Source organism: Sylvia atricapilla, chromosome Z (genome assembly GCF_009819655.1).
Source record: "Sylvia atricapilla isolate bSylAtr1 chromosome Z, bSylAtr1.pri, whole genome shotgun sequence".
NCBI classification, from domain to species: domain Eukaryota; kingdom Metazoa; phylum Chordata; class Aves; order Passeriformes; family Sylviidae; genus Sylvia; species Sylvia atricapilla.
This window is the reverse complement of record NC_089174.1, coordinates 51,344,521-51,372,516: the sequence shown is the minus strand read 5'-3', so window position 1 is coordinate 51,372,516 and position 27,996 is coordinate 51,344,521. Positions and strand designations below refer to the sequence as shown.

The 27,996-nt window shown below is 40.6% G+C and overlaps 1 protein-coding gene across 5 annotated transcripts; it reads left to right on the top strand.

The window, feature by feature from the left end:
- Positions 1-1,713: 1,713 nt before the first annotated feature.
- On the top strand, positions 1,714-20,099 carry LOC136373998 (3'-5' RNA helicase YTHDC2-like). 5 transcript variants are annotated; one of them, XM_066339101.1, is made up of 22 exons: positions 2,399-2,680; positions 3,097-3,232; positions 3,634-3,760; positions 4,017-4,082; positions 5,017-5,195; positions 5,368-5,464; positions 5,545-5,632; positions 5,728-5,808; positions 6,730-6,812; positions 7,856-7,961; positions 8,103-8,222; positions 8,580-8,852; positions 9,282-9,408; positions 10,361-10,566; positions 10,996-11,185; positions 12,298-12,404; positions 13,671-13,960; positions 14,380-14,557; positions 15,497-15,700; positions 17,613-17,795; positions 19,027-19,123; positions 19,274-20,099. In XM_066339101.1, exons 2-21 carry the CDS (start codon positions 3,142-3,144, stop codon positions 19,087-19,089), a joined length of 2,859 nt encoding a protein of 952 aa, XP_066195198.1. In that variant the 5' UTR covers positions 2,399-2,680; positions 3,097-3,141; the 3' UTR covers positions 19,090-19,123; positions 19,274-20,099. The 5 variants fall into 5 exon arrangements, with proteins under 5 accessions (XP_066195201.1, XP_066195199.1, XP_066195198.1 ...); XM_066339100.1 differs by having other exon boundaries at positions 2,400-2,680; positions 10,996-11,191; positions 12,295-12,404; XM_066339102.1 differs by lacking the exon at positions 17,613-17,795 and having other exon boundaries at positions 1,717-2,680; positions 10,996-11,191; positions 12,295-12,404.
- The last annotated feature ends 7,897 nt before the right edge of the window (positions 20,100-27,996 follow it).

Below are 27,996 nucleotides of genomic sequence, written 5' to 3'. Positions count from 1 at the left end.
TTCTTATTTACTCACAGAAGTGTTCGTTTCTGGTTTTCAGTTTTGAATTGTAACCTAGGAAAACAAGGCTCACAGCTCGTTGAAGGCATGAATCTGGAAGTTACAGCTGATCTTAATATTTGTCAATTTTTTGGCGAGGAGAAAAACCTCATTGTAATTTTTGTGTGGCTTTTCAGTTTACTTCAGTTTTTCAGTTTCTCATCCTTTTAGATCAACAGATTGATTTTGGAAGTTCTGACTACTATCTCTTTCTTCAGTTTACCACAGGGGTTATGCTGTTATCACATACCGGACTTCTCAGGAGAATCCCAATTGATAAGATGCTTTTTCCAATTTTGGTAGTTTAACTTTGTCTGTTAATATACTGGAAAGGGTTCAGTTCTTTAGCAGTGTAGCTGACTCAATCCTGACCATAGAAGCCAACGTTTTTTAGTTGTGGGTTTTTGTAGGACACAAATTCTGTGATTGGTGTTAGAAGACTTCCTCCATGTCAGCTTCTAAAACTATGTGAATTGTAGCTTGTTCCTTCTGAAGGAGACAAAAGTCCTAGGTGATACAAACTTAGTTGTGGTAAATGTCTGCTAAGGAACCAAAAATAGATATTATTTCTTCCTGCATAAAAACATAATTTAATATCCACAGATAAGGTCTAGATACAATGATGTTAAGAGAGAAATCAGGGTAGGTTCTAAGGAGAGAGAGACGGTGGGAAGTAGCCAATAAAGAAAGCCAAAATTGGGTGCACTAATCGAGGATGTTGAGAGAAGTGCATCTCTTCATATACTCCTCATGAAAGGAGCTTGTTGAATACAGCCATGGCAGTCTGCTCATGGGATCCTCCACTAAAACTGTCTTAATTGCTCTTGTGTTAAGCAATTTAGGTAGCTGACGTAGTGAATTCTTTTTTGTACACCTAAACAAAAGTGACTATTTTCTTCTTCTCATTTGATAAAATTGCAGTAAATAACTGTCCATCTTCTGTCTCTTGCTATTAACACTTAATAGGATTGAGTAGGTTAATAAAAAGCAAGGTATGAAAGTGGCATTTCGGTTTTGATGTTTTTTTGTGACCCAATGGCTTAAAGGAAATAAGCTCAAGTGAAGATACTCTTGCAAGACTTTCCAGGAATATAACCGTTCATTAAATCAGGTCCTATCATGTTTAATTCACTTTCCAGTCCATAAAAACTATTTCTAAGGACTTTAATGTTCTTAAAGTAAAGCTTGGGAATATCTAATCTTTCATTAATTATTTCTACTTTTAGTCCAAGGAAGACCTTTTGAAGTTAAAGAGATGTTTTTGGAGGACATTTTACGAAGTACTGGGTATACAAACAAAGGGATGGTAAAGTACAAAAAGAGAAGCAGCAAGGTCAGTGGACTTGTTAATTGTTCTGGCTTGAACAGTGGGTTTCGTTGATTGATTGAACAATGAATAAGATGATTAAAGTTCTGAAGTCAGACTGTTAAATGTGATCATGATTAGATGACAGCAAGTATCTTAAAAACTCTGTGTTTACGGTGTTGGCATAAATTGTGATTGAAATAGTACTTTTATTTTCAGTGGTTATATTCTGACTTTTTCCAGTTGATAAATGTTATATTTTTCCTACTTATCGCGACATTTTCATTGGGGGCGGGGGGGGGGGGGTGGGGGGGAGGGGCAGGGGCGGGGCGGGGTTCGCACATGAGAACTCTAGAAACATGAGATACATTGTGCTGACATTTAGATGCAAATTGAAGTGCAGCCTTTAGAGAAGGCAGGATTTTTTGCATCTTGCAGAGATGTGGTTTCTGTTGTTAACATTTTTCAATGCATTTTTCAGACATGGATGCATTTAACATATTTAGGTCAAGGAGCAGTAACACACTTGAACCAAATATAAGGGATTCTTTTCAATTGGCAATGTATTTGAGTATATTGATCACAATATTTGTAAAGTTTTCCTGACAGCTTGAAGTAATGTTCTTCCTTAATGATATAATGTTCGTCTTTTAATAAGTATTAATAATTTTTTAAAAAGGCCAACCCCAAAGCTGTAACAATACAATACTAACTACACATTTATCATGGTGCTCAGCTCTGATCACTGTGGATAGAGAAGCTCAGTGGAGGCGCTGGTGGCTTCTGCTCTTTCTAATGCCTGTAAACAGAAATCAGTTGATACATGCAGGGGTTTTATTTATCACAGCTCTTTGGCATTTCACCTCTGGAGAATGGTCTTGAGATTGAGAACTGTGTAGAAGTTACTTAGGAGGCTTGTTTGAATGCAACAGGTTGCAAGCTTTAATGGGTAAAGCGAACCACTGGTATTTCTTCCCTTGTTCTTATAGCAGATGTTTGCTGTGGTGCACTTTGGGTGCCCATAATCATGGAATTTATATTGGACTGGTAACACTGTTCTAGATCAAATAAGAGATCAGAGAGTTTTAATTTTATGCTTAGATACAGCTGGTTTTTTAACTGTAATTAATGTATAATTAAAATGACTGTTAAACTTTTCATGGAAATCCTTTATGCATTGTAGAAGACAAACAGCAGAGCACTCTTACTGAGTGGTGTTCTGCTCAAGAAAATAATAGTAAGCGGGAGTCTGGGAGATCAAGATCTGTTCCGAGGGCAACCGAAGGAGAGTGTAGTCTGTTGGGTGATGATGGTGACACAGTGTTTAATCAACTGGTAAGTTTTTCCTTTTGTTGGGAGATATGTTTCAATGTGCTTTAAAAACGGTTTTCCAAAGATACTGCTCCTGTAGAATTTCTTGAAGGATATTAACATAGTTTATAGACGATTTTTTTTCAAAATTTTCATGACCTACTCTAGCCAAAGTGTGCTTTTCAGTTACAGTTTGTACGTAACTTTTCTTCAGCTCAAACCGCTGAACTGCCATGGCTTAAAGTACTTGCATGTGATACAATAAATGTATAAAAGATGTGTAATAATTGTATAAATCAAATGTTTTAGTGGTCCCTGAATGCTGGATTTCTGACTGTTTCTTGGAAAAGCGACTGTTGAATTTCTTCATGTATAATATGTGAGAATAAAGGTAAGTCTTGGATGACATCCATCTTTCAATAGTGTTTTTTTCTTTTCAGACTGAAAAAGATGTGAATTGCCTTGAACAATGGGTAATAAAAGAAATGGATTCTTGTCTTTCTGACATCTGGTTGCATAAAGATACTGATGCCTTTGCTCAGGTGTTCCATCTCATTTTAACTGAAAATGTCAGTGGTAAGTCTATCATCTTACTAAATAAGAAAAAAACAATAACAAAATGATTTGAATTTCTGTGGTTGGTTTGTGTCCAGTTTCTAAAGGTTGCTAGGTTTGAATTCTGATGCCTAAATTGCATCAGAAGAATAGAATCAGCAGAATTAATGAATAACTATTCATTAATTTATTTTTTTTTTTGAGTTGTCCATGTTTTGAATTATAAACGATGTTACAAAGTGTCCAAAGTAGTGTTAAATTCACATGGGCGGAGTAGTGGGATGAAGTCAGAAAACCGATTCTCTCTGGCCTGGATTTTAAATGTCGTATTAGCCACATTCATACCACATTTAGGTGAAAAAGTAAGAGGTTTTATTTGGTTTGCTGTATTAATTGTTTTTCTATTTATTTGTGATTCTCAGTTGATTATAGGCACAGTGAAACCAGTGCAACTGCGCTCATGATTGCTTCAGGGAGAGGCTTTTTGAGTCAAGTAGAGCAGCTGATCAGTATGGGAGCAAATATCCACTGCAGATCATCTAATGGCTGGTAAAAACAGACAAACCAAAACATAGTTTTATTTTTCAGTATACAAATGAGAAAGAAATTTCTATAACATTTGAACTAATTGCTGACTTAACAGACTGCTGTAAGCAATAGCAAATTTTGTCATTCAAAACATTTTCTAACTTCTGTTCATCACATTGTATTCTGGAAATTATAAATTGAATTTTTAATTCAGAGTCTTAGGCTGTGTGTCTTGTGCAGCAAGAACTTTAAAAATTATTTCTATGTACCCTTTCAGGATGGCTGTGGACTGGGCCAGGCGTTTTGGACAGACAGAGGTTGTTGACCTGTTGGAATCCTACAGGTAAGCTATAACTATTTTCCAAAAACTGTTGAAGGGAACTGTTGAAGGGAAATCTGCATTTTATCTTCTAACTAGAACAGTTTTTAGCTTTTTATGCCTTAAAATGTGACCTAAATAGCAGGATTTATTTGAGACCAGGAATGCTAGAGAAACGTGCTCTTTAAAGGAGAAAAGTTTTGTTTGTATTGAGTGTATTTCATTGATCATGTTTGTGTAAATCTAAGATTAGTAGAGAGATGTAGACTTCTTTCCTATTACTATTTTTTATTATTTTGATGTGGACATTGCTATCATGACTATATGTCTAGGCAAGATACAGCTATGGTGACTTACACAAATGGGCAGAGATACTGATTCATCCATGTACCATTTTAATTTCAGGTGCTTACTTAGGAAACAAATCTGTTGTGTTCTTATCTATACATTGCTTCTCTATCCATAGTAGCCATGTTAAAAAAGTAACACTTACACTAGGTTGTTCAAGAATTGGTTTCTGATTAACTTGCAGTTAGAGTTCAGTTATCATTTTGTAGAGACCAGTATTTTTAGAACACTTGTTAGTGTAGTTTTTGTTTCCATGGTGCTTGCTTATGGGAGGAAAACCTGTGGGAAGTTTGTTTCTTTTAAATACTTCTTGTTTAACAGGTTAACAAGCAGTGTCTTTATACTGGAGTTCTGACACTTTACTTATGGCTGTGTTTTAATAAAGAGTAAGAAAATCGAAGTTACGCTAAAAATGGAAGTTTCACGCTTTGTTGGATGACACTTAAATCAGTGAACAGTAATAGTATTTTGGAGGTGCTTTTCCGCTATACTTTGAAATGGAAGTTTGAAAGGAGTAGTCTTGCTGGTGTTGATCAAAGTTTAGTGGGTGGCTGAATACAAACCTGAAACAAGCAGCCTTGACTCTGGTCTGTGCATTTGTGTATTTTAGTGCTTCAGCAGGATTTGGAAACCTGGATGAAAGTTCCCTGGTCCGAGCAAGTGGTAGCGCCCTTAGTGCAGAGGACAGAGAACTGTTGACAGCTTATCATCACAGTTTTGATGATGAAAAAGTGGATCTGGACCTCATTATGCACTTACTTTATAACATCTGTCATAGTTCTGAGACTGGTAAGTGTAAACACACTCCCAGTAAATGACTGGACATTCAGCCTTTGATGAATCCTGCCCTTGTTTTGAATACACTGAATAGGTGAAACCTTCCAAGTGCTCATCTGCACACTACTGATACATATTTTAAGTGAATTTGGTGCTTAGCTCTGCAACCCTGCTTTGTTTTCAGGAGCGATTTTAGTATTTCTTCCTGGATATGATGAGATAGTGAGCCTGAAGGACCGTATTCTTTTTGATGACAGGAGATTTGCTGACAACGCTCACAGGTAAAGCCTCTTGTTCCTGTGGTTGAGGTTTTCATGGCATCTTTTAAAAACACTTAAATGTGCTCTTTGTCTTGCATTAGGTATCAGGTTTTCATGCTTCATTCAAATATGCAGACTTTGGATCAGAAGAAAGTGCTCAAAAGTCCCCCTCCTGGTGTGCGCAAAATAGTAAGTTTTAGAAGACTTTGTCAGGTGGTGTTGTATTCATCTCTTTTGTCTTTGCTTTTAACAATAGTTTTGGTTGTTTCTTGTTTTATTTGCAGATTCTTTCTACAAATATAGCAGAAACCAGCATAACAGTCAATGATGTTGTATTTGTTATTGACTCAGGCAAGGTGAAAGAGGTATGATTGGTTAAAACTTTCTGTGACAAGTAAACTTCCTGGTGTTATTCTGTAGTGTTTAATAGGTAGATCAGTGTACTATTTTTTATAGTAGGCTGGGAGCTGGTGCATGTTAAGTACGAAAGATCACTGTGAAGTTTTGACATTCATTTTATGGCAAACACTGTAATTAATTAGCCATTAATAAACCTTCTAAAAACCATTGTAGGTTGAAATGTTGATGTATCTTTTCTTTTCTTTTTAAATTCACAATTTCTGTTAGTTTTCCTTAGACTCCATCTTTCCTTAGACTTGAGAGAGCACTGGGAGTTCTCTTTGTCCTACTGTTGTGTCAAGTCCAAATCAAATGCATTAAGTTTTGAAGTATGGCTTCTGATGTGTTGAATGCCCATTTCCAAATTTCATGTTAAGGGGAGGAGAGATAATACAATGAGGCAGTTTAAGACCTATTATATGTCTTTGAAATGACGTGGGACTTCATAGGGGAGATACATGCCAATTTCTGAAGTTCCCATGGTAATACAATTTTTCTGTAACTTTGCGTCGAATGTAAGAACGTAAGGATGTAATTTCCAAGTGAGCCAAAGAAGAAAACCTTCATCAATACGATAAGGTATTTTTTCCTGATTTTTTCAGTTCAAAATCATTCAAAATACAGCCCATATCTTTTGTTGACTCAAAATTACCTACTGACTAGAAAGAAGACTTCAATTTAGGAAAATGTAGCGCAAAGATAATGCAAAACATGTATTATAAATTCAATTTAAGTAACTTCAGAGCATACCTTTGTGCCAGAAGCTGCTGTTTGTTCAAATTATTTTTTCTGCTTTTTAAAGCACTTCTGTTAAAAGCTTATTAAAACCTTTCATTTCATGTGTCATGGCTAATCATGGTTTTATGTTCCTTGCTCTGCTTTTATAGAAGTCTTTTGATGCACTGAGTTGTGTTACAATGCTGAAAATGGTATGGATTTCAAAAGCCAGTGCTATCCAGAGAAAAGGCAGGTAATAAATGCTTCATACTGGTTTTTATTCTGCAGATATCCCCCATCCTGTATGTTCCGGGTAAAGTACAAACCTATAGCAGCCACACTGGGTAATGTTTCTAGCCTAGTCCAGTATCATGTTGACCAAAGGCTAATACTTCTTCTTTGCAGTAAATGAAGAGTCAGCTCTTGATGTATTTTCTTGGAGTAATTTCCCAAGATATAGAAAAATGGCACTCAAGAAAGTCCCAGAACTTCCATTAGGTTTAGGTTGTTGTTGTTCCCCCGTGAACTTTTTACTTCCTCTTTGTGCCATGTAGCAGCCGCAGCCACAGTAGCTTGTCTGTGGGCAAAGGAGTGCCTGCTGCTAGTTTTTATTTGGTGACCCGGCACCCCTTCTTTAGAAGTGACACTGAGCAGCAATTCCTTATTGACCATCTCCAAAGTATTCTTGACTTGACAGGCCATGATCATACTCTTCCCAGCACAGCGAGTGAGGGCTGGGAAGTTGCATGTAGGTAGCAGCAAATGCCTGTTTGGAGACATGATGTTGTCATTATCCTCCAGGTTTCTGGGCATGAATTGTGAGGATTTGTCCTCATTCACTTGTTGTATGGTCTTGTATGGTCTTCATTCTGCCATTTCCACCTAGACTCGTAACTGGGGAATTTGAAGAGAAAGAAGAAAAATTTGCAACTTAGATTCCTTATGGCACAAGATGGCTGAGATTTGGATTGATCTCAAGCTAGCAAAAAAATTATTTCACTTCATTTAGATAGAGCTTACATTTTTTCCTCTAGATGTTTCAGTGTAGGGTTAAAATTATAATTACCAGAAAGTATTTTTTAATAATAAAATGATATAAATTTCCATACTGTCAACTATGATTAATGTACTGAAAAAACTCTTTTAATTCATACGAGGAACTTCCTCTTTAACGACAGGATTACCATGCTCTTAGACCTTCTTCTGCATTCTAAGGCCTTCTTGTTCTTTGTTTGGTTGTTTTTTTTTTTTTAAAAAAGAAATTCTAATTTTACAGATTTTAATTTTATTTTCCAGGGCTGGGCGCTGTCAGCCTGGTGTCTGTTTTCATGTCTTCAGCAGGCTCCGATTTGAGAATATGTTGGAATTTCAGACTCCAGAACTTCTAAGGATGCCGCTTCAGGTGTGTGTTCACTTAGAAGTTACAACTTCTAAAAAATGTATTATCGCCAGACCATACTAACAACTCTGAAAGGGGTGTAGGTATTTTCTCTTTGCCAGATGTTAATAGTATTTTTCTATTTGATATATTTTTAACTTGCAGGAGCTTTGTTTACACACAAAACTTCTGGCTCCAGTTAATTGTCCAGTTGTTGACTTTCTTATGAAAGCCCCTGATCCTCCACCAGCTTTGATTGTGAAGAATGCTCTGCAAATGCTCAAGGTCAGCAGAGGAATACATTTAGATGGCAATTGTGTTTAATTAGTATTTGTGGTGTGGTAACATACCCTACTGACTTTTAATTATACTGAAAGTCTTGTCTACTTACTTAAGGACGCTTTGAATTTTTGTTTGTTTTCATTGTGTGTGTATATGTGTTTTTCCATGTTAAAGGAAGGGACTACTGTAAAATCCCGTCTTGAAACTAGTTGGACTTCTTTGCTTCTTTGGTGTTTGGGAGCCAATCTAGGTGATGTTCAATATTGGTGGTCTTTCTGCTTTCATTGTAAATAAATGTTGCCCTCTTTGCCCTTCTTCCCCTTGTCCCTACATGCCCACCTTTTTTCTTTTTCCAAACAGACCATAGACGCCATGGACCCTTGGGAAGATCTCACGGAACTGGGTTATCACCTCACGGAGTTGCCGGTGGAGCCGCACCTCGGAAAAATGGTGTTGTGCGCCGTTGTCCTGAAGTGCCTGGATCCTGTTCTGACCATTGCCTGTGCTCTTGCCTACCGAGACCCTTTTGTGCTGCCCACGCTGGCCTCTCAAAAGCGTGCAGCCATGCTGTGCAGGAAACGTTTTACTGCGGGGACCTTCAGCGACCACATGGTGCTTCTCAGGGCTTTCCAGGTATCCTTTCAGGGCGAGCACTGGTGGCACAGCAGAGTAATGGCATAGAGTGGTTGGCTGTGGCTTTCCTGTACAGTGGGCTCAGAGATTTCTCAGGGACACATTTTGTCTGATCTATTCAAACCTGGGTAAATTTTGTAAGTTGCAGCAAAATGCCGCTTTATATCCTGTTACGTGGATAACTTAAGGTAACAATCTTGACCTACTGATCTCTATAATAACATAATGAACTTAAAATAACATAATTGTCATTATGTTTTGATTAGGGAATAGGGAAAAGAAATCTAGTAGTTAAATTTAAAAATCAGGTTTGATGCATTTACTTGGGGGTTTTTTTTATTGACCTAAATGTAATTTTTAAAACCATGCATTTTTAAATTTTCGATATTTGAATTTAATTGTCAAATGTTAACAAATTGTTCTTTGCAGGCGTGGCAGAAGGCACGCAGTGATGGCTGGGAGAGAGCTTTCTGTGAAAAGAACTTCCTGTCTCAAGCCACAATGCAAATCATCGTAGGAATGAGAACACAGTTGCTTGGTCAGCTTAGAGCCTCAGGTAAATAGGCTGGAAACAGTTCTGACATAATTTTAGAGTTAAGTGTGTATAAATTGTAAAGAGAATAGTGTTCACTGGTCCTTTTCCATCCTTAAGTTGAGAAAGACCAGTACATATTCATGCTGAGCGTGGAGGAGATGCTAGGGTGAGAAAATGTGGCTGCGGAGCAGCTGACATACCTGAAAGCACCCTGATTGTTCAACATCCTGTTGTCTTGCAGTGTGGGACGCGTTTCCGTGGGTTTTTACATTCTAGTTAATTTTTTCCTGAGGCAGTTGGTAAATGAGTTCAGAGCCAAGAGTCTGAGGCAGTCAGTTAATTTCTACTCAAGCTGGATGTCCCTGGAGCGTGTCCTGAACAAAGAAATCCCTTTATCCTTTACTGTCACTGCGCACAATCTTCACGTGCCCTGCTTGTGCCTGGCACGCTTCTCATGATCCAAAGGCAGTTTATGGTCTGGGGTCTTCTGCTGCCTCAGTTTGGGCAGCCCATTACCTGCTTGAGGCAGCCTTGGGGCCCTCCAAGGTCTCCTCCTTTATCCAAAGGTGTCTGTTACTTCCCCTGCTTAGCCCTTTATGCTAACAAACAGTTCACTGATGCTGTATTTAAAGTTCACCTATACTAGGTTTTGAGCAGGGTCCACTCACGCCAAGTTGTAAGCAAGTTGCAATTAAACTACACAGTTTCTAGTATGCTTTTTTGTAAAGGAGTGTTGTAAAATGAATTCTATTCTACGTTAGTATGAAACTCCTTACCAGGAAGGATTTCAGCATAAGGATTTCTTCTTGGTGCTGTTAATGTTGGCAGTTGTGAAAAATGCAAATAATTTGTAGTTTATTCCACTTTTTTTCTTTCTTTTTTTTTTTTTTTTTCAAATTCCTTTTGAGAAGCAAAAGAGTAGATCTTAAATACAAGCAAATATAAGATAGTTTTGACCTCTTTCTTTCTTCAGGTTTTGTTAGAGCCAGAGGAGCAGCTGATATTAGAGATGTTAATGCTAACTCTGAAAACTGGGCTGTAGTTAAGGCTGCCTTGGTGGCTGGGATGTATCCCAATCTTGTGCATGTAGACAGAGCGAGCCTGGTTTTAACTTCACCAAAGGAGAAGAAAGTGCGATTTCATCCTACCTCTGTTCTTAGTCAACCGCAGTATAAAAAGGTAAAGCCACGTGGAACTTTTAAAAAATATTTTTTCTGGCAGGTGATAAAATGAAAAAATGGAGTTGGTTTATTTTTCCAGTATTTCAGTTAGTGCCGCTAACTGAAAGTGGAACAAGACAAAATAGTGAAAAGAAAAAGCTTGTTTTAAAAGTATTTTGAAGAGGTAACAATCTCTGCTCAATGTTACGAGGAAAAGGTTTCTGCTCTGAAACTGGTATTTCTTTAGATCCTCTTTTAAAGCAAATATTTTGTTTCAAGGTGATAGGATGACTTGTAAGTCTGGTTGAAGGTACTTGTGCTTTTCCTGTTCTCGTGTATGTAATATTTCTGTATTTCTTTCTACAAGCATAAAGTAAGAAGTAAGTTAAAATTTATTTTTGTTACACATAGAGGATAAAAGAGCCTAGTCTTGTTTGCTCCTGCACAGATTCCCCCAGTGAATGGCCAAGCTGCAGCTGTTGAGGCACTCCCTACAGACTGGCTGATATATGACGAAATGACGAGAGCTCACAGGATAGCAAACATCAGGTGCTGTTCTGTTGTAACTCCCATCACTGTGGCTCTCTTCTGTGGACCAGCTAGGTTACCAAGTAATGCTTTACAGGCATCTTCATCCTGTCAAGGTATACTGAAGTCTGGATTTGGAATGTTTGCTTTGGTATTTTACTAGTACGTGATTTGGAAAACTTATTTTTCAAGGTCTATTTTGACGAATCCTTAAAACAACAGAGCTAGATATAGTTCCTGTAGCTGTTCAGGAGTAATTTAGAGGCTGTGTAACAAATGTCTTGAGTTTTGTGAATCCTTGTAAGTTCGTAACTTTCATGGTTCTGGAGTCTCAGAAACTACAGTAGAGTTTCTAAAAAAATTAAAAATGCTACCAAACTGTTCAGAGACTTACAGGAGACTTTGAGAAGTGTAGTATGTAGATTATTTTTTCTACAGCCAAGTTTATCTGATGTTTGAGGCAGATGATTCAAACAGAATAATGTAGTTAAGAGTTGACGTGTCAGGTAACCATATTGCTTCCAGTTGACACATGCATTTTAAAGGTTGTTTTCTACTGATAAGTTTTAAAGTCAATTAACCATATTATTAGCTAGAAGTAGTAGAGAATTTATTAAAATTTCCTTTTGTTTCATATTTAAATGGACTGCTGTAAGAATAGAAGCAAAAATAATCTGTTGTCAGCTCTGTAGAAATATTAGTTTGAACTGAAGTGAGTCCAAGCTGACTTTCCTGACTTGCTGCAATACTGATACCCTTGAAGTAATGTTAATGCCGATTGACTTGGACTTTGAAAAAGAAAAAGGAATCCTAAGTAGATGTGTGTGTTTGTATATTTTTTTTCTTAATGGGACTTTAAATATATATACTAAGGTATGAAGCATAGAGCAATGTGTGGTTTTACAAACATCTTCTAGCAAAAGTTTGATAACAGATTGTTAATGATGAAGGTACATGAAAGGGTCAGATCACATCAGTGGGGGTGTTTATGTAACAGAGCCCTTAAGAGGAACTTAGGGAACTTGTTCTCCTAGCTGAAGCAAAGACCTTCACTGGGGCGTAGATGCAGAAATGCAAAAGTGTGCTTACAAATGTTTACATTTTAAGTGAAAATTCAGAAGAGAATCAGCTTATTGCTGGTAATACAGTAATGTTCAAGTTTTTGTATGCAAGTGTAAATAATGTGGAAATGTTAATGCACCTTTTACACTTAATTCAGGAGACAGGGTATCCAGTGATAGCAGTGACAGTGAGATGGAGGACAGAAAAACTTCTAATGTATCACTGCTGAAGCTGGATGAATGGCTCCACCTCAAGCTGGACTCTGAAGTATGTAATCTATCACTTCCATGCTTGTTTTTTGCAGAAGAATATTTATGCCATACCATCCTAAAAAGATTCCTAGAACAGCTGGATAATGAAAAATGTACTGTAAGAATGGCTGCTGTGATCCGTTCAGGTCTCTCCAGTTTACAGGAAAACATACTGAATGAGTTAACCTTTTAAAAATGTACCAACAGGGACCCAATCTCCTTTTGCCCAGGCTACTCAGTTGTGTGAATTCACATATTCAACATCCAAGTTACAGGGCGTCCTATGGGTTGTAACAACCCATAACTCTCAAATCTTGCGCCTGTGAGCAAAAAGGAAGAAAGAATTAGCTACCTAGCCAACTGCAAGAATGCTCATCCTTCCTTCCTTTGTCATGATGCAGCTGTCCCACCTATCACACTGGGAAGCAAGAAAGGCTCAGCAGTCAGCTGCTGTTGGATCTGCCTCAGAGGCACTTTGGGTCAGCTGATGTTTTATAAGTTTGATCCATTTCCATAAGGTAGCAGATTCTAAGAAACTGCCAGGCAAAAGAAAATGGCTTCAGGGAACACCAAGCTGCAGGCGGTAGTGGCTGCATAATGGCCCTTCTGCTCTTTGTGGTCCCCTGTATTGGCTGTGTGGTGCTCCCAGCACACATGACCTTAGCTTGATCTGGGTTAGCCAAAATTTGAGCAGGAGTTGAGAGAACAGTAAAAATGGCACATTGTGTATTTCCTTTTCTGGGAGGATGACTAAAGTTGCTTGACTAAAATGGAACACCTGAAGCTGCTGCAAGAAAATTGCTGTCAGATTTTATAAAAAGCGGAAAAAGCCCCAGCCCTTGAAGATAACAACTGTTCCGGTTATTGTGAAGCTCGGAGTGTGTTAGAAGGTAGAGTAACCAAAGGTTTTTTCCATCAAGTTTGTCTAAAGATCCCATAAATACAAACTGAAGTGGCAGGAAAGGCATTAGATGTGAAAAGACTGCTTTTAAGAGAGGATAAATTTTTGAAGTGAAAAAGGAATAATCCTCTGTGTTGCCAACAGAAATTTTAAGTTTTGTGCAGTGCAGCATGAAGTGCTTTAGAAATTATCTTGGAGCTGAGGAATAAAAACATAACAGCTTAATTTAAATGTGAGGTTTTCTTCGCCTCCACGAGACCTTAGTGTTGCCTTTCGGTTTGCCAGAATGCCAGCTGTTGCCTGATAGGAAAGGTGTAGGGTAGCCTTTGCCCAACTGATCTAGTTTTTGTTAGTCTTTAACAGAACTGAAATTCCTTGCAGGCTGCTGGTTTGCTGTTGCAACTCAGACAAAAGTGGCACAGCTTATTTCTGCGTCGTATGCGAGCTCCTTCTAAATCGTGGTCTCAAGTTGATGAAGCAACTGTAAGAGCAGTTGTAGCTGTTCTAACTGCTGAAGAACAGTCTGCAGGTTTGCAGCAGCCTTCAGGAATTGGTCAGAGGCCAAGACCTGTGGCTGCCGAAGATCGTCTTTTAGCATCTACATGGAAGCCAACTAACACCAGGAGAAGTACAGCAGAAACTGAATTGTCTGACTCCTCTAATGCTGAAAAGTAAGATGTTGAGATCTTCCAGAGACTGTAGCTTGCAGTTTATTTACCTCTAAAAGCATCCTTGAAATTCTGCTAGTCTTAAGAAGGAAGAAAAAGAAAGAAAGACATAAATACAGCTATAAGCTTTGATGCTGTCCTATGGTGTGTTGTTATTGTGATTTCATTGAGAACTATTCCATATACATGCTGGCTGTTTGGGAGAGCAGTCAGAAATAGTGTCCACGAGTTTGCTCTTTGGGAAGTAGCAGAAGAGGTCTAACCATAACACTCAGAATGAATGCATGCTTTCTTATGTACTGTTTCATATGTTCTGGAATTACTCTAATATATGTGGTCATCCTGATATGTAGATATAAATTGTTCTGTGACTTCTTGCAAAACTCACTGTCTGTCATGTATCATCTGCCTTCACTTTTTAGAGTTCTGATGAGATCTGCTTGTCCCAGACTTCATCAGCCAAAGAAGTACAAACAAAGAAGTATTTTGTGCTCCAGCCAAACTTCAGATGACAGGTCAGATCAGTCATTGGTGAAGTCTGCAGACAGGAGTAGCTTCCCTAGCCGCTGCGCTAGTCCATCTTCTCCAGTATGCGGAAAGGTACGGCTCTCATCAGCATATTACCCTGCTCTTCAAAATTAATAGAATGTCTTGCTGATATCTTTCAGCAACTGTCAGGTACTGTATTGATAAATTAAGAACCTAACTTAGATTTTTATTGTTAAAAACTGCCTAATATTTTTTTGGAATTGAAAATCAGGTATAAGTATCCTTATTATACTACTTTAATAGAGTAAAACTGCTGTTCTTTGCAGACTTCTGAAGTAAAGGTATTCAAAGTAGAAAAAAAGTCCGATTTTGAGGGGAGGTTTGTTGGTTTTGGGTTTTTTTGAAACTTGGTATAACAAACAGTAATAGTGTATATAGTACATGGACGTCTGAACTCTGTGGATTCTGTCTTCACCTGTTTCTATTATAACATACACTGGTACTGATTCTGTTAAAGCTTTGTGTTATCTGCCTCATTATGACTGCTTGGCAAGCTTTTTTGATGGTTATATAAGAAAGCATATATTTTTAGTGGGGTTATTTTCATAAATCTCTCTGTGTTTTGTTTTTTTTTTTAATTCAGCCAGTGTTGCAGGAAGAAAATTTGTTTCCTGAGAATGGACATGCAATTAGTGCCCTTCAGGCTACAGTCTAGGGTGATTAATTTTTGTCATCTGAAGTTGTCTTACACTTGAAAGAATTGTAATTAATCACTAGGCTTTGTAGGCCTGTGTTTGCTGCCCCTCATGAATGAATTGTAATTTTAAAAAAACGGTTAAAAATGCAAAATAGATGTAAATTAACTTTCAAGTCAATTCTGACAAGAGCAGTATGTTTCTTGTATAATATTGGAGAGGAGAGAAAGAACTCAGTGAAGGTTGTGTGTGTGTGTGTGTGTGTGTGTGTGTGTGTGTGTGTGTGTGTGTAAAACTTCAGCGCTAAAGCCCGGTTTATTTTACTGTATTTATTAATTTGATTTAATTCTTTCAGGCTTCCAAATCACCTTCACCAAGACAAAATGTGCCGGTTCGGTACTTTATAATGAAAAGCAGTAACTTGCAGAACATTGAGATTTCTCAGCAGAAGGGTGTATGGTCCACTACACCAAGTAATGAACAAAAACTGAACAGAGCCTTTTGGAAAAGCAACACGGTTTACTTAATATTTTCTGTTCAAGGGTCTGGACACTTCCAGGTGAGCCTTTAGCTGATACCAGCTGTTGGTGGCACTTGATGATTGAGTGCAGCAAATAGCTGTGTGTAGTATGGAGGCCTTTGCTTCTGACTTTGCTTCTGACTCCTGACTTTGTAATAAGTAGGGTATTGTGCCAATGTCTCTGGTTGCTTGGGAGGAATACTTTCTTCTTCTCCAAAATAGTTGCTTTTCATGAACTCAGTTTCCCCCTCAAAGGATAAAACTAAATTGCCTCCAAACATAATGAGTCAGAATAATGTTTCTACCCTACATAAATGCTTTAAAACAGCAGCAGTGGAACAAATGAATCCATACAAAGCAGGGGATTGCTGCCTTTTTTCTCTGCATGCCAAAATAAATGTTGTAAGTGAACAAGAAGATAGAATGAAGTCACAGCTTTCTAAAGCCAGGAAACTCGTATGTCTTCAGTGGAAATTGTAATAAAACTTGTTTTGCTAGAACTGTAGTTTCTCAGAGCTGGGAAAGTGGGAAGGTCATGGCCATGTTTCTTCCAGAGCTGTCTTGAGTTCACATTTAGTGAGGTATTTGTCAACAATTTGCTGAAAAATTTGTGGCCAGTTTAAAGGTAAAGACTTGACCTGCTTGTGCAAAGTTGCAGGTTAACTGTTGTAGAGCCTGCTAAACTCCATTGTTCCAAGTAAAGAGAGTTCTATTTATCTCTTTAGATGTTATGAACTATTAATAGAAGTCAGCTGAACTTAAAATGTAATGAACCAGTCCAAACACAGAGATCTTGGTGGTTGCAGTGAAGGACTGTGGTGAAAAGTACATATCTGTATGGTGGTTGGGCAAACGCAAATGCCATATTGGAAAGCAATTTTCAGCGTGGCAGCTGAATGTGAAACTGGGCTGTTGTGTCGGTGCTCTTAGACAAGAGAGCTTGGAGGGGAGGACACAGTGAAGTCAGGATGTAGGTGCATTATGTTGCCCTGCCCTTCCAGTTTTGACAATGCACTGAATGGATCTTCACGGGAACGTGAGATTAACATTCCTTCTGTTCTCTTGCCTCAGGTGTCTCTACTTTACAGCTGTATTTTTCCTTTGTTCCTTTTATTAATTTTCATTGCTTTTCATTTAAGGCTTGAGCTGTCTAGGACTGCATGACTTAGAGCAGCAGTGTGTGCTGGTAACTTGAGGCAGTGCGCTGCGTCTCTTGGACTCCTAAGTCATAACTGGAGTAAATTTGTCTGAGCAGTTGATACACTGTGCGAGGAGTGGGTTTATTTTTGGTTTGTTTGGGGTGTGTGTGTGTTTAAAGGATGTCCTTAAGTGAGTTAGATGCAGTCTTGGATTTGTGGTTTCTTTCATTAAATTTCTGAATACTTGTGTTGTTGGAATTTCTTTCAGCTTCATTACAGAAGGGACTTCAAGCAGCTCTGACTTATTTCTTTGGAGAACAGCTCCCCACTTTTAATTGTATATGTGATAGTTTGTTAACAAAGAGGGAATGAAGGAAAGGAAGGAAGGAGAGGGAGGGAGGGGGGAAGGAAGGAAGGAATGGATTTTTGAAAGAATTTGTAAAAGTAATGAGGGATAGCTAATGGACATAGAGCCTTCATCTTGATACCCTGCATTTTGAATGTTTCTACAACAGCTTTTCTACCTCTGTTGCAAAGCTTAAAAAATGCCTTGAATTGTGAGAGATGAATTGAAAGACATCTTTTGTGGTCAAGTTCTAGAAGGTATCTTTGAAGTAGAAAAAAGCAAATGATACTTATAACTTTCTAGGTGTAAATATTTTGGACAATCCAGCTTCATGTGGGTGAAGTGTTTGAATCCCTTTAAAACTAATTGGAAAGTTTCATATGAAGTCCACTCATTTCTTTAATTGCAGCATAAATAGATGTGATCTCATTCTGCCTGTTGTTTCATATTTAAATTTTATTTTCAGGGTTTTGCTAGAATGAGTTCAACAATAGGATATGAGAAAAGTCAGGACTGGGGATCTGCTGCATTCGGAGGAGTATTTAAAGTGAAGTGGATCCGGAAAGAAAGCATTCCTTTTCGGTTTGCACATCATTTGCTCAACCCTTGGAATGACAATAAGAAAGTACAAATAAGCAGAGATGGCCAGGTAGTTACTCTCTTCTAAAATCTTCTTTACTTGGTAGAACTGTGTTTTGTTCATTAGCTTGTTCAGCCGTGAACGCAACTGTGCTTACGTACGTATTAATCTGAATCACAGTTCCTTGGTGCACGTTGTACCTTCTCCTAATGCAGAATTACTATTGAAGTAGTGGATTTGTTATAATCCAGTCAGCTGGATTTTCCAGAATAAATGAAGCTTCATTGGTGGTTTTTGGTTTGCTTGTGTTTTGGTGGTTTTTTTTTGTTTGCTGGTTTGGTTTGTTTGTTTGTTTGTTTGTTTTTGTTTTGTTTTGTTGGTTTTTTTAATTTCTGGAGGTTTGTTTTCTGTTTGATTCAGATGTGTTGCCCGAGATAATATACCTTGTCATACCCAAATAATTGTTCATAATTAGGGACTTATGTTTTCCATAAAGCCTCAAGAGAATCTTGATATTGGAGGCAGAATAAGGCTTAGTAGTGTTCTCCAACTTGTTAAAGCTAAATGCAGCTACAAAAAGCCAGAAAAGAATTTCTACAAGAATTCTCTGTGGCAGTTTTTGCATTCTGCTCAGTCTCCTCCCAAAGCATCTCCTTGCTACAAGATTCAGGAGCTAAACTTTTTATATTGTCTTTTCGCTGCTTCCCCAAAACCTCTTCAGTTGTAAGAATGAGGAAAGGAGCATAGTGTAACAAGGAAAGGAATGTAGCACATGTTGAAGGTGACAGTGCTTCTCTTCTAGGTGGCTCTTCAGATCTGAAGATTCTCAACAATGTCGGAAGTAAGGGATTTATAATAATGTCTGTGATTCCACCAAGAGCTGCTGCATTATCTGTGACCTGCCTTTCCACATTCTGTAGCGCATGTCATGGAATTAAAAGATGTGGAGGATAATGATCTTTAGTTAAGAAGGAAATGATCTGTGGAAGGCACAAACTGTACGGTGCATCTTTTCTTGTGGTGTAATGTTCATTCTTTGCCAGAACTGACATTTTGCCTGAGACAAAAAACCCCCAACAAACTGTAGGCCAGGACTGCTTATGAAAGTTTTCCATCTCCCGTTGAGATCTACAGCAATCTCATGTTGTAGAGATAGTTGTAATGTATCACACGATAGCAAAAGCAACAACTCTTTCAGAAAGGCCACCAGCAACCTCTTCTAAGAATTTTGTAATCAATAGTTTTTATATGCACAATGGCAGCAGTGCTAATAACTTTTCTATTTCCTGATGGTTTCTAGGAGCTGGAACCTCAAGTTGGAGAGCAGTTGCTGCAGCTTTGGAACTATATTCCTTTGGAATGAAAAAACTCAACTGATTAAGCATAATGTGATGGAGGTAGGTATTATTTCATGTATTGCGTTCTGGTTTTATGACAGAGGAAAAGGCATCAACATACATGATATCATTACAGTCCTGTCATTGGTAGCTTGTGGAAGAACAGGTACACGGAGGACTAAATATTTTCTTCCTTTTGATTTTTTCTAGCTGACATTGTTGAAACATCAGCTGTAACCACTGGAAGCAGCAGCATGCCTACAATACCAAGATCAGGAAGTGGCGGCACAAGGAAACTAACTCCTGAGGCTTTTAGTCACAATGTGCAGCTAGCAGTGGGAAAAAAAAAAGTTGGAATTATGTTTGTTTCAGCGTTTCCTCATTGTAAAAAAATGTCCATAAGGTTATCCACCAATCTTTTTGTGAACGAATGATTTTTTTACAGTAGTGTGCAGATATTTGAAAATGTGGTGAAGTTCAAAATTAAGTTTAAGGCAGTGTACCACATGTAACTTGCTTGTGGGTTTAAAATAGCACAGCACAGAGTTTACATTGAAAGCACTCTCAATCCAGTAAATGTACAAAAGAAACGAGTTTAATGTTAATTAATCATTCATGCAGGTTTTGAGTAAAATAAATAAATTCAGAGCAGGTGTCTCCAAATACGTTGGGAGATTCCATAATTGTTTGGTGAACTTCCATATGCACAGTACAAGAGCGAAGGATATATTCATACAAACAGACAGCTGGAGAAAGCTAGATTTTGAATTCTTTAATCCTTGAATTTAATTCTTGAATTCTTTTTGAAGTTTAAATACAGAAGGGAAGGAAGCATGCGACTTTTTTGAATGCGGATTGGTCCAGTGATATTTCCACTTCCAACTTTTTTTTCCCTTAAAGATACTCACACTTTGACAAGCTGAAATAGTCTTTCAGAGGCCTGTGGCCAAATTATATTATGGTAGTTCACTAAGTTCAGCATTGTTATAAGATTTCTACTTCTTTTATAAAAAATAAAAAATAATTACCAGTGCAACTTGCTTCATCTTTCAATGTAATCTTAACTTTTTCTTTCTCTACCTCATCTTTCAAGTTCTTTTCTTTCTTCTGTACTGCTGTTGTTTTGGTTTATTGGGCTTTTCCATAGTCATTAGCATAGTGTAATGTAAGGCTGTTACACATTCAGTCTGCTCACTGTCAGCAGTGTTGCTCATTCTTAGGTTAAGCTGAGAACGTTTTCTGCTTCTGAGCTCCTACTTAGTTTCTCATGTTGTCTTAAGATGTTGTCGTAGTTCTGCCTGTCCCATGTATTCATCAACTCTGCCACAGCATCATTAGGAACTTAAGTTAGACCTGAAACAGGGTACTGCAGGAGCTGGTGCAGTCAATAAAAAGGCTGCCAAGGATATGAATGACTGATATGAAAGAGAAGGAGACAAAAAAGGTATCCTTAGATTTAAAAGAAAAGGAGTGCTTAGGCATTAAAAAACCAACCAACCAAAAATATAAAAAACCATATATGTATGTTTCATCTTGAATCCAGAACGGAAGACACATTTGCACCAAGTAGTTCTTTAAAATCCATCTCTTTGTCCTTCTTTTTTCCCCCTTGGGAGACATTTATTACTAGTTCAGCACTCTATTTAATTTATGTAATGATAGTACAGATAACGTACAAGAACCCTGCATTTGGACAAGAGTCAGATTTTTGACATGTTGCTGCTTCTCTCTGCCAATCAAGATGCAATCATTTTATAAAGAAGCCTTGCTAAGAAAAGCTGCGCACGCAGGTTCTGCTCATATCCGTGTTCTGGCTGAGACAGCAGACAGATGAAAAGTCAGTTTTTAGCTGCACTGCAGACGTTCTCTCAACACCAGTTGTAGGAAGACTGGCTCTTTCAGTGGGAATGCGTTCTGTCAGTTTTTTATAGAATCATGGATGGAGTTTTTTAGGTTGGAAAAGACTTTTTAAGTTCCTTGAGTCCAGCTCTTAGCCTAAGACTGGCCAAAATAGCCATTTTCTCCTCTTAATCATTAAATAAGTGTTGGTTGTTGAGAAAGCTGGAAGTGAAAAATGGGGCGTGTCTAATGAGAAGGAGAAATGAAGAAAAGAGCCACCAGATCAAGAAAATAAAAATGACACATTTGCTTAGTAGAAAATGCTAACATAGAAGGCTGAAAAACAAGAAAATAATTATTGAATGTGTACTCAGTGTCTGTAGGAAAATAAAAAACTAGCCTATTTAGGTACCTGACCTGCTATTCTGCCCTCAGATTTTCAGTAAGTACTAAATATATAATTTAAATCAGTTTTTAATGTAAGTAAGATGGGGGAAGATATTTGTGATTGATTTCTTGAAAAAATAATCATGAAGTCATACCCATTTTCTGATACTTACCATAAGAAATATTTTTGAACTCTTTCTGCATAAGTGAAGATAGATTGGTTCTCTACTGCTGTAGTTTTGCCAAGGCTCATAACTTTTTCATTGCTTTGTTTCACACTTGAACTATGTTTAATGTGAGCCATCCAGCACATATGATGGCTGTGTGTTTTGTGGAATTATTGGAAGTATTGGTTTTCAGCTGTAGAATATTCCCATCAGTATTGAAAGGTGGGAAAGGTTCAGCCTTTCTCGGTTTGCTAGATTTTTGGCATGGATGTGTTCACAAAGTAGACACTTCCTAGTATTCAAGCCTTGCTCTGCAGGTGAAGGAAATTACTCTGTCATGATGAAGGGAATTGACAGCTGAGCATCTGCTTTGAAGATTTGATTTGCCCTCTTACCACATTGCTTCTGAAGACTTCTAAGCCTTGACCTCTGTCACTCATTTGGCCACTTGCCTTGTAGTGCAATCACTTTGTGCCCTTAATGTGTATTCAGTATGACACCAACCCCCACCCTGTCATCTCTGAAGGCAGAAGCAATTTGGATGCCCAAAGATATCCCTTTTTTAAAAGGGAAGTTGAATAGTTATCGTATCATTAGGGAAAACCACCAAATGACATCTGCAGAACAGTAATTAAGAAGAGTCATGCTAGGTATTGGGATAAAGGGGAGCTGTTTCTGACTAGCATGTCAGAAGCCTTCTCATTCCCTGAATTGGGATGGGGGAGAACCAGCAGCTTATTATATGGAGGAAGTTTTTTGGCGTTTATTTGGAAAATGGCTGTGCCATTCCAGTTAAGATAAGATTAAGAATTTCTGTGGCCACAAAGCTGGGGAATAAAACCTCAGCTTCACTGCAACCAGAATGGGCTTTCATTGTTCCAACCAAAGCAAGTATGACTTTGCCTAGGTAATCGGGGGGGGGGGGGGTGTGGGGGGTGTGGGGGGGAGGAATGATTGGCTATCTATTTTAGAAATAAAGCTATCTTCTACTAGGTTGGGTGAAAGTGTACCTAATCATCATAAGATAGATGATATAATTGTAACGACTGTTGGTAGCTGAACGTGACTATTATCTTAAACTAGAATCATGAGAACCATAAGGGAAGATATTTACCAAAATTCATGCTTGGGTGTATGCAATAGAACAATGGCGGTTTAATGATTAACATAGGGTCATGTAATGGAGGGGTATATTATTGGGGCCTTCTTTGACCCTCGTTGGAGTTGGATTTGGGTTTGTACCCCAGAGCTCTTATCAATAAAGCACCCACGTAATCATTTCCCCAATTATGTGTCTTCCTCGCTAACATTCCTATCATAGTATGAAAGTTATATCATCGTATGAAAGTATGATTTGTCGCCATGTCTTCCTTGTCCTAGGTAACTTGTGATTTTTATCTGGATCTGATAGCAGGAGTATGGTGAAGAGGGTCTTCCTTGCCACTGAAATGGTGACCAAGTGTGGTAACTCTTTTCCCTATGACTTTGCTGCATCAGCTGTACTATTGAAATAGGAGGAAGAAATTGGTGTACTTCTTATAAATATGCTTGATACGTTTTAAACCAGGATACTGAGCATAAAGTTGAATGTAGTTTGGTTGTGAAAATCTGAGGTGCTAGTTATGTCTTTTCTGACTGCTACCCTTTCTCTCTACGTGATCAAAGTGATCATTGCTGTTCATTACCATGTCATTTGGAGGAATTGTGATTACAAGGACCCTAAGAGGTAAACTTTTTTTTGTAAGAGTAAAAGCTGGAATGTATCTTTTTCTCCCTAGATGTGAAACGGATGGAAAGGTGAGAGAAAATCTGTACTAAACTGTTCAGCTTCTCAGTTTTCCCATTGCACGAGGGCCTCTTAGTTGGCATAAAGTGGATTTTGTGGGCTTGTTGCCTTTCTCTCTCCTTCAGCTTTCTATTTTTTAAGCTGTCTTGATGCTGCCAAATAACCTGTATGAAGCATTGTGTAATGAAACAATAGACAAAAGCTTTTGTATTGGTCTTGCCTGAAGTGGCCCTGCAGTTGTTCTGCAGTCTCCTGGAGCATTCCCAGCGGCCTGTGGGGCAACTGGGACATGTGTATTGACTGTTTAAGGGAACCATAAAAGTTTGGGGTTGATTCACATCTGTTGCTTCGTGTGGCAACAGTGTACATCCTTTTCAGGGAGGGTAGAGCTGCCGGCAGGGAAACAGATGAGACAAGTCTCTTTGTTAAGCACCAGAGTCCATTTTATTTCCTCCCCCCACCCCAAACCAGGGTGGGCGGAGAAGGTGAAGAGAGAGAAGGCCAGAGGCGAGAGAGAGAACTCCATCCCCGTCTCCCCTTAAGCAGAGAGTCTGGGGGCAGAGCAAAGGGCAGGTAAGGGCATTGGCCTGAAGCCAATAGAGACACACCGAGGGGGAAGGAACCACAAGGACAAGGTCATTGAGGAGGGGGGGAGCAGAACTGACCAAACCACTGTGCCCAGAGCACACTGGAAGCATCCCCTCAGGCAGGAGGGGTAGCTGTGGTCTGTCTTGCCAAGGCCAGACCCTGGGTATTACATCGAGTAGTGGCTGAAGAGACTCCACACACATCTACTGGAGGAGACAAGGTGCGGGTGGAGTAAGAGAGGTAGAAGAAAGTAGTATCTCTAAATGTGGAAGAGGATAAGGACCTCCTTGCTTTAATTTCAGCTGAGGATAAGCACAGCATGGAGCTAAAATCCAGATTGAAGCTGGAGACATGCTGAGTTTCACAGTTCCTACTTCCGTGCTCATTAAAATAGATGTCTCTGTCTTTCCTTTAGTTTGTAGTCTATGAATCCTGCTGCAGCTGGGCTTTTATACTCTGCTTGGATGAATTGCAGGTAATTAGTACCAAATACAGAAGGGGTGAATCTGGCTGATGCACTGCCTCTGGACATGTTAAATAGGAGGCAAAATCAGCTGTGTACCATTTGGTGGTGATCCAAGGTCTAAATGAAGTGTAATGTGAGAAGTGGCCTATTGTGGCAGGAAAAACAAATAGACCTAGAGAAGTGTAGTGAAAGCTTAGAGAAAAATTGCTAATGTTTCTAAGAATTTTATCAGGTGTAGAAAAGGGTGCATATGCCAGATCCAAGTGGAGAGTAATGACTTGGAGCTAGTTCAAACAATTAGATCCTGGTAGTTTCCTGTGTGGGATATTTTCTGTGACATTGCTCTTGTATGTGACAGAGGGGTCCTGGGATGCAGGGCAGCCTCGCAGTGTGCAGGTGTTCAGCACGTGAGAAGGCTGTGCTGGGAGATGACATTCACATCCTTCTCACTCTTCTCTGGGCCTGGCAGATGTGTCCAGCAGAAGTTATCCTTCGTGTGGAGAAATGGCACTTGTGGGTCCTGCTTGGCCAAGGGAGCGGGAACAGGCCGGCTGTGGGCCTGGTCCTGTGTGGCTGCCGACTGCTGGCTGGGCCTCTGGATGCCAGCGGAGACCACACAGGACACTCGTACAGGGATACGGCTCCTGCACACTGTCCTGGTGTCACGGCACGAGGTGCGGCGCAGAGCAGCCGCCAAGCTCTGAGAGCCTGTGGCTGTGCCCTGCTCAGCACGGTTGCCCCAACACTCGGGGATCGCGTTTTTCCCCACTGTCATCTCTACGGTCCAATCCTGCAGGACTGGTTCAGGAGATTCCAAAAAATGAGAGTAGGTACACGTCTTGAGACTGAACTTAAGTTGCTGTGTCCACGGTAAAAACACAAATTTGTGAATTCCCCCTTCAGGGGAAGGAAGCATTCAAGCCTCATAAATGGCCGTGAGCAAAAGGAACAAGAGAAGGCACAGGGTGTGCAAAAACTCACCAAGTTTTATTAGTAACTTACACACTTGGCATGGAAATTGCTACGTTAGGCCCCAGCCCAGCCTAAATCCCTATGGCAGAGAGTTGTGGAGAAAGGGAAAGGGGAAGAGATGATTTCAAGAGAGCGTGGGAAAAAGAAAGAAATAAAGAGAGAAGGGGAGACTACTAGTCCTACTTCTAAATGACACACTTGGCATGGAAATTGCTATGCTAGTCCAACGCCCAAATCCCTTCATATTGTCCCATTGACATATTTATATCTATAAATATATAAATTATATATTAAATATAACTATATATATATATATATTGTCCTATTTGATATCCTAAACCCCTCAACCTTAAATATTTCACCCTGTGACCTCACACATGTCTATACAACTGCACGCACATCGTCTCAGTGCTATCGCTGAACTTTGGAAGCAAAGTTTGCACGGCCTCAAGTCAAAGGCAGTACCCCTGTAAGAGTCACCACCTGTCCAAGCAGGAAGCCTGATATTTTGGCGTGCAGTGTTCTAACACCTAGCCTACCCTATATACACATGGCAGAGGGTTTGGGAGAAATGAGCAGGGTGGAAGAGAGGGGACAAAAGAAGAGGTGAATTAGAGGGAGGGAGAAAGAAAAAGAGAGTGAAAGAGAGCCACAGTCCTGCTTCCAGCATCCATGCAGATGATGGGATGTCATTCCTGGTTCCACCATTGATCCGGCTGATGGGACGTCCTTCTTGGTCCAAGCATGGATGCAGATGATGGCATGTCAGTCCTACTTCCAGTGTTCATCCAGTGGTGGGCTGTCGGTCCTGGTTCCATTGGTTATGCAGATGATGGCATGTCTGTGGTCTGGGGAGCACTGCCCAGGCCCCAGGGAGGCCCATTTTACAGGTGGCTTTCCCTGCCCTAAGGACAGGTTTGGCGCTTCCTGTGCCAGTAAGTTGTCATGCACGGTCTGTTCTTTCAGACGTGCTGGGCAATGGGTCAGAGGCTCTTGCATGCTCTTGACTCTGCCCTCCAGTTCATGTGCTCACTTCCTGCCTTCATTGCTGCCCTCTTGCTCTGCTGCCTTGTGTTGACCTCCAGGGACTATAGCAAGGAGGTTTGTCGCGGAAAAGTGGTGTCCTAGCTGTGCGTGGCCCCTTCTGCAGTCACAACTTGTTCTTTCCCACGGCTGCTTCTTACCAACAGGGCTGGCTTTCTCCCACCAGCTCTGGCACGTTTTTCCCAGGAGCCCTTGGCAGACTCCGCAGCCACGCAGCTGTGGGTGTTTGAGACACTTACTACACCGGTGTCTATGTCTTCTGGGATTGTCCATGGGTGTTGCTCCCATGGGACGCTGAGCAGGCTCAGGGCCAAGCCAGTATATGCGGGGCCTGGCCCCGTGCTGGCAGTGGGGCAGTAATCCTCAGGCCGTGCCCCCATGCAGGCACAGCGACAGAGCCTGCTCAGAGTCCGCAGTGCCCGCCTGAAGCGGGAGGGACGATGGCTGCCGACAGCCTGAGCCCGGCTGAGGCCATGGGGTTCTGGCCAGCTGGGCAAAGGGCTGAGTGGGCTGCAGGGGCTGTGCGGGGCAGCTGCCTGCCTCTCTGGCCCTGTGACTGTCACCCATTCCCCAAAGGCAGGAGAAGCTTTTCTTGTGTCCTCTTGTGCCTTGGGGGAGACATGCGCACAGGGCACCTCTTCCTCAGGAGCTTTAGCCATGGCAGCATCTGCTGCCTCTGGGCCCGTGGCACAAGCTGTGGCGGAAGATGTGCTCTGCAGATCAGGCACTGCCTCTGCTGCTGCCTCTGCTGAGTCCAGACTGCTGAGAGAGCTGGGAAGCTGGTGGGGCTCAGTGCGAAGATCCTGCTCATTGCCTGGGCCCAAGAAGTAGTCCTAGAGGTCGTAGATGTCCCAAATGGCATCATTTTCCCCTTGGAACAGCTTGTTGGCATTGCTGCCTTGCCCTTGCAAAAGCCTTTGCTTGTTATCCTTTGCTGCTTGGGAGAGCGCTTCATCCGTGGAATATTCCCTTTGGGACAGCTCTTGGGGTCCCTCTTCTTCTGCTTGGGACATCACGTTGTTGCTGGTTTTCTTCACTTGGCACAGCTCCTGGGCTCTGTTCTTTCCTGCCTGCTGCTCCTCCTTGCCTAAGGCCCCGCATTGGCTCGGGAAATTTGCTTCCACACACTGCAGCACCCTCTGATGACTGGCTTCCCTGAGCAGGGGCAGCCTGTGCTCTGCACTGCCTGCATGCTTCTTGTTAAGCTCCTGCACAGGCTGTTTCCGGGACATGGTGCTCAGATACTCACCTGACTTTCCAGGCACTGGCAGAGATGTGCCGCTGAGGTGTGGACTCATTTGGGCACAGGACACTTGTGTGTCCTGCTCCGACGCTTGCCTCTGGCACCAGGTGGCTGGAACCCTTCCTGGGGGAGCTGACCCAGGCATTCTGTGTGCCTGCAGCGAGAGGCGGCTGCCGCTGGGGGGCGCCATGGGAAGGGGGCGCTCCTGCGCGGGGCGGGCGGGGCGGGGCAGCCGCCAGGGGGCGCCTGGGGCGGGGCAGGGCCCCTCCGTGAGGGGGAGAGCCTCGGGCAGCTGCCGAGCGGCGCCGAGCCGCCGACGGGACCGTCCGTCCGCAGCGCACGGCGCAGGGCCAATGCACAGTCCCGGGGCAACGCACAGCTTCAGCGCAGGCTGACGAGGAAGGTGATCTGCCCATGAAGAGCAGGACTGAGGCCTTTTGA